General features: G+C 39.9%; 1 protein-coding gene across 1 annotated transcript; it reads left to right on the plus strand.

Moving 5' to 3' along the window:
- Positions 1–568: 568 nt before the first annotated feature.
- cyp1a (cytochrome P450, family 1, subfamily A) lies at positions 569–4,234 on the plus strand. The gene is made up of 7 exons (XM_085444013.1): positions 569–691; positions 1,084–1,946; positions 2,038–2,164; positions 2,263–2,352; positions 2,571–2,694; positions 2,866–2,952; positions 3,194–4,234. Exons 2-7 carry the CDS (start codon positions 1,107–1,109, stop codon positions 3,489–3,491), a joined length of 1,566 nt encoding a protein of 521 aa, XP_085300139.1. The 5' UTR covers positions 569–691; positions 1,084–1,106; the 3' UTR covers positions 3,492–4,234.
- The last annotated feature ends 203 nt before the right edge of the window (positions 4,235–4,437 follow it).

Consider the following 4,437-nt stretch of genomic DNA (forward strand, 5'->3'; position numbering starts at 1 on the left):
TGCGCTGTCCATTCTTGCCCAGTAAAACCAATTTCACATCACGCTAGTAACAAGCTGCCCTAAATTATCGATACAAGTTACAGCGGGTTATAAGTTGGTCGAAGGAATTGCTGAGACATCACCGAGTGCTTGGGCAAGAATCACGGAGATGCAACAGCCTGCAATCATTGGCAATGAGAATAAGAACAGTATTTTTTACCGCTCAGACTGTGACACTCGAAAAACAAGCTAAATCAGTCCGAAGAAAGTTGGCACAAGGCAATGTAATCACAGATTAAAAACCCTTCTACAGTTGTGGAAGTTATAAAAAATGATTGTGCCATATGTGGCCCTAAACAAAAAATATAAACTCATATAAATGATAAAGACATGATGACTCCTCTTTGCATTTCTTATGTATTTTTTTTCCAGAACACACGCGCGCGCGCGCGCGCAGGCAGGCAGGCAGGCACGCACCGTTTTTTCTGTACTAAGTTCATTCATGACAAAAAAGGGAGGGAGAGGGGGCAGGGTACGTCACAAACAGTAGCCAATCAAGCTGTCGAGCACAGTATAAAGCAGGAGTCCATTGCCGATTTTAGGGACATCAAGAGTGTGACCTCACAACAACTCTTCCAAACATTTTACATGCACTTTGGAAAAACTACTCCAGGAATCAGAGTGCCGTTTCTCCTGCATCAGTTCATCAAAGGTAAGCTTAAAACATGCATATACAAAATGGCAAGAATGCAGCAGACTGATTTATAGGCTGACTGACTTATTAGCTGGAAGAAAAGAGAAGTGCAAAATGGAGATTATTTCTGCTAGAATAACTTTGATGCATTACTTAGTATTTTCACCTGAATCATAGACTGTAGTAATTAATTTATACCTATACACATAGGCCACTACTTTGCATAGACTACCTGTAATAAGTGCTGGTGTGCTTTTAAAAATAAAAAGCCAAATAGATACATGCAAATACACGTCAGTTCTCAGTTACTTCAAACTTTATAGTGAATGTTTTCTACATGTTGCGTAACACTTATTTCTCTCTCTCCCATTGTCTACACTGCTCTAATGCACCTGCAATTTAATTTACAGGTTGAAGCCAGAAAAACGTCATCATGGCACTAATGATACTGCCATTCATTGGAGCACTGTCAGTATCACATGTTTTGGTGGCTGTGACAACAGCGTGTCTGGTCTACCTGATTATTAAGAATGCACAAAACAAGATTCCCGAGGGGCTTCAGCAACTCCCTGGCCCAAAACCCTTCCCTATCATTGGGAATGTGTTAGAGCTGGGAAATAGACCCTACCTGAGTCTCACTTCTATGAGCAAACGCTACGGTGACGTCTTCCAGATCCAGATTGGCATGCGTCCTGTGGTCGTTTTAAGTGGTAATGAAACAGTTCGACAGGCTCTCATCAAACAAGGGGACGAGTTTTCAGGCAGACCTGACCTGTACAGCTTTCGCTACATCAATGATGGCAAGAGTCTGTCTTTCAGTACAGACCAAGCTGGCATTTGGCGTGCCCGCAGAAAGCTGGCCTACAGTGCCCTGCGTTCTTTTTCCAACTTAGATAGCACAACCCCAGAGTACTCATGTTCCCTGGAGGAACATATCAGCAAAGAGACTGAGTATCTGATCAAAGAGCTCAACACTGTCATGAAGACCAAAGGCAGCTTTGACCCCTTCCGCTATGTCGTCGTCTCTGTTGCCAATGTCATCTGTGGCATGTGCTTTGGCCGGCGCTATGACCACCATGACGATGAGCTGCTTAGCTTAGTGAACCTCAGTGATGATTTTGTCAAGGTTGTGGGCAGTGGCAACCCAGCGGACTTCATCCCCCTTCTTCAGTACCTGCCCAGCACAAAAATGAAAAAATTTGTGAGCCTCAATGCTCGCTTCAGCAAGTTCGTTCAAAAGCTTGTCACCGAGCACTATGCCACCTTTGACAAGGTACGCCTCACACTATACAATATTATTTAGCTCATTGTACTTTGCAGAAATTACAGACATTAATTTAGATGGTCCTTAAATCCACTTTTAGGACAACATCCGTGACATCACAGACTCCCTCATAGATCACTGCGAGGACAGAAAGCTGGACGAGAATGCAAATGTCCAGATGTCAGATGAGAAGATTGTTGGAATCGTCAATGATCTATTTGGAGCTGGTAGGAGAATTATTTTCTTTGTGTTAAATGATATAATCATAAAGGAACATAACTTCGGAGAAAAAAATATTCTGACCGAACTTTTGTGTCTCTCCTAGGTTTTGACACCATCTCCACTGCTCTGTCATGGTCACTGATGTACTTTGTGGCTTACCCTGAGATCCAGAACAGGCTTTTTGAAGAAATTAGTACGTATAGTTTTTTTGGGGACATATTGTATTTCTCTTACATGATAGATTTTTGATAAAAGAACAACTAAATGATAAGAAAGTGCATCGATACATCTTGTTGCTCTCAAAGCAGAATGATTAACTGTAATTTGGTAATCACTGACAGAGTCAGAAGGTACAATGTCAATCCTCATCTTCTCGTACGCTAATATTTTATCATCTCTTTTCATTTTCAGAGGAAAAAGTAGGTCTCGATCGTATGCCTGTTTTTTCTGATCGGAACAACTTGCCCCTTCTTGAAGCCTACATCCTGGAACTCTTTCGCCATTCTTCATACCTGCCCTTCACAATCCCGCACTGGTGAGATTCATTCATTTTGTAATAAGAAAGTAAAAGGATATAGGTGTTAAATGACCTGCTAAGTATCACAGAAGACCAAAAAGATGGACACAAAACAAGGCTTTTACAGTCATAAAAATAAACGTGAAAACCTGTCATTATGCAATGAATTAACACTTTGTTGTTTTTTAGCACCACAAAAGACACATCACTGAATGGCTTCTTCATCCCCAAAGACACCTGTGTCTTCATCAATCAGTGGCAGATCAACCATGACCCGTAGGTTTCCTTTGCTACATTTTTACTTTGCCAAAACGAATGATGCAAACTGACTCATATTCAAAGCTACCCTATACTAGAGAAATACAGTAACATGTCTTTCACCAGGCCATTTTATGGATAGTTGTAAAGAAAGACAATAGTAGTCTTTATTTCCTTCCCCAAATCTGCCTAGAGATTTGTAAGCTTTCAAGCCTGTTAGCGCAATATTTTTTATTCCTCTTTTTTCTGAACCTTTCAGGGAGCTGTGGGAAGATCCATTTTCCTTCAAGCCAGAACGTTTCCTGAATGCTGATGGCACTGAGGTCAACAAGGTAGAGGGAGAGAAGGTGATGACTTTTGGCTTGGGAAAGCGACGCTGCATTGGCGAGGTCATTGCACGAAATGAAGTCTTCCTCTTCTTGGCTATCCTCATTCAAAAACTAAACTTTCAAGCTTTACCTGGAGACCAGCTAGACCTGACCCCAGAGTATGGTCTAACAATGAAGCACAAACGCTACCATCTGAGAGCCACAATGCGAGTTAAGAATGAGCAGTGAGGTTCCTTGTAATGTACAATTTGTAACTTAGTAAGTGATATAAGGTGAAGCTGTAAGGATCAAAGTTAGAATGTAAGACAATGGATATCAAATTTGGCTTATAGAGCTAATAGCATTAAAGCAAATAAGCAGAGTTTGCTTATTGCACAAGTGATGTCTAGGTCCGTGTCTCTTGTTCTGTTTTTGGTTCGCTAAGAGATACTTCTGCAAATGGCTGCTGCTTCTCAGTGAAGTTTAAGGAGTTAGTTTTTTTTCTCTTGCTGTGTTGTTAGCAGCAATATAAACTGCTCCCATTCAGAAATGAAAACAAAACAACTGAACTTTGGGACAAAGCATATGTCTTACTGGGTGGATAGTTTAGTATGCTGCAACCAAACCTTTTCTACGGGACTCTGAAGTGAACATATTTTACCTTGTGATAACATTTACACATGTAAGCTAATTATTTGCATTCCATTATGCTGTGGATGTAAGACACACTGAAGCTATATCTGTATCCCAAAATGTGATTTTGAGTGAACACCAAGACTTTTGTATTTCATAATGTTGTTTTTGTTTGTTTGTTTATTTTGTTTTTAAGATCATAACATTTATATTTGCTGTGCAATTATATGACTTATCAAGACAGCATTGCGATCAATTGATTTTGGAATATATGTAATACACTTTTATATTTCAGTTGGTAATGTACAAAATGTAAGGGCATGAAACCTTGATACACAAATAAAAATGTATTTTAATTAGTTGTTCTCGTTCATCTTGACTTGGGGGAAAAAAGACCGCCAATAAATGAATAAAGAAACAAATAACACATAAATAATCACAATATAATTAGTTTTGCAGAAGAATCGTGTACATAGTGAGATTATGTGTGAGTATTGATCGTCACATGAGTGGAGACAGACACAAACAAAGCAACGTGGGACATAAAGGAAGTGACGTAGTA

Source organism: Copadichromis virginalis, linkage group LG1 (assembly GCF_057382275.1).
Source record: "Copadichromis virginalis isolate Kocher_CV1m ecotype Utaka linkage group LG1, C_Virginalis_male_GT1.1, whole genome shotgun sequence".
Classification (NCBI taxonomy): domain Eukaryota; kingdom Metazoa; phylum Chordata; class Actinopteri; order Cichliformes; family Cichlidae; genus Copadichromis; species Copadichromis virginalis.

Excerpts from the sequence above, each read along its gene's own strand:
- cyp1a (XM_085444013.1), top strand. The coding sequence starts at position 1,107 with ATGGCACTAATGATACTGCCATTCATTGGAGCACTGTCAGTATCACAT. Across the intron at positions 1,947-2,037 it reads ACTATGCCACCTTTGACAAG|GACAACATCCGTGACATCAC; the intron begins GTACGCCTCACA and ends ATCCACTTTTAG. Across the intron at positions 2,353-2,570 it reads CAGGCTTTTTGAAGAAATTA|AGGAAAAAGTAGGTCTCGAT; the intron begins GTACGTATAGTT and ends TTTCATTTTCAG.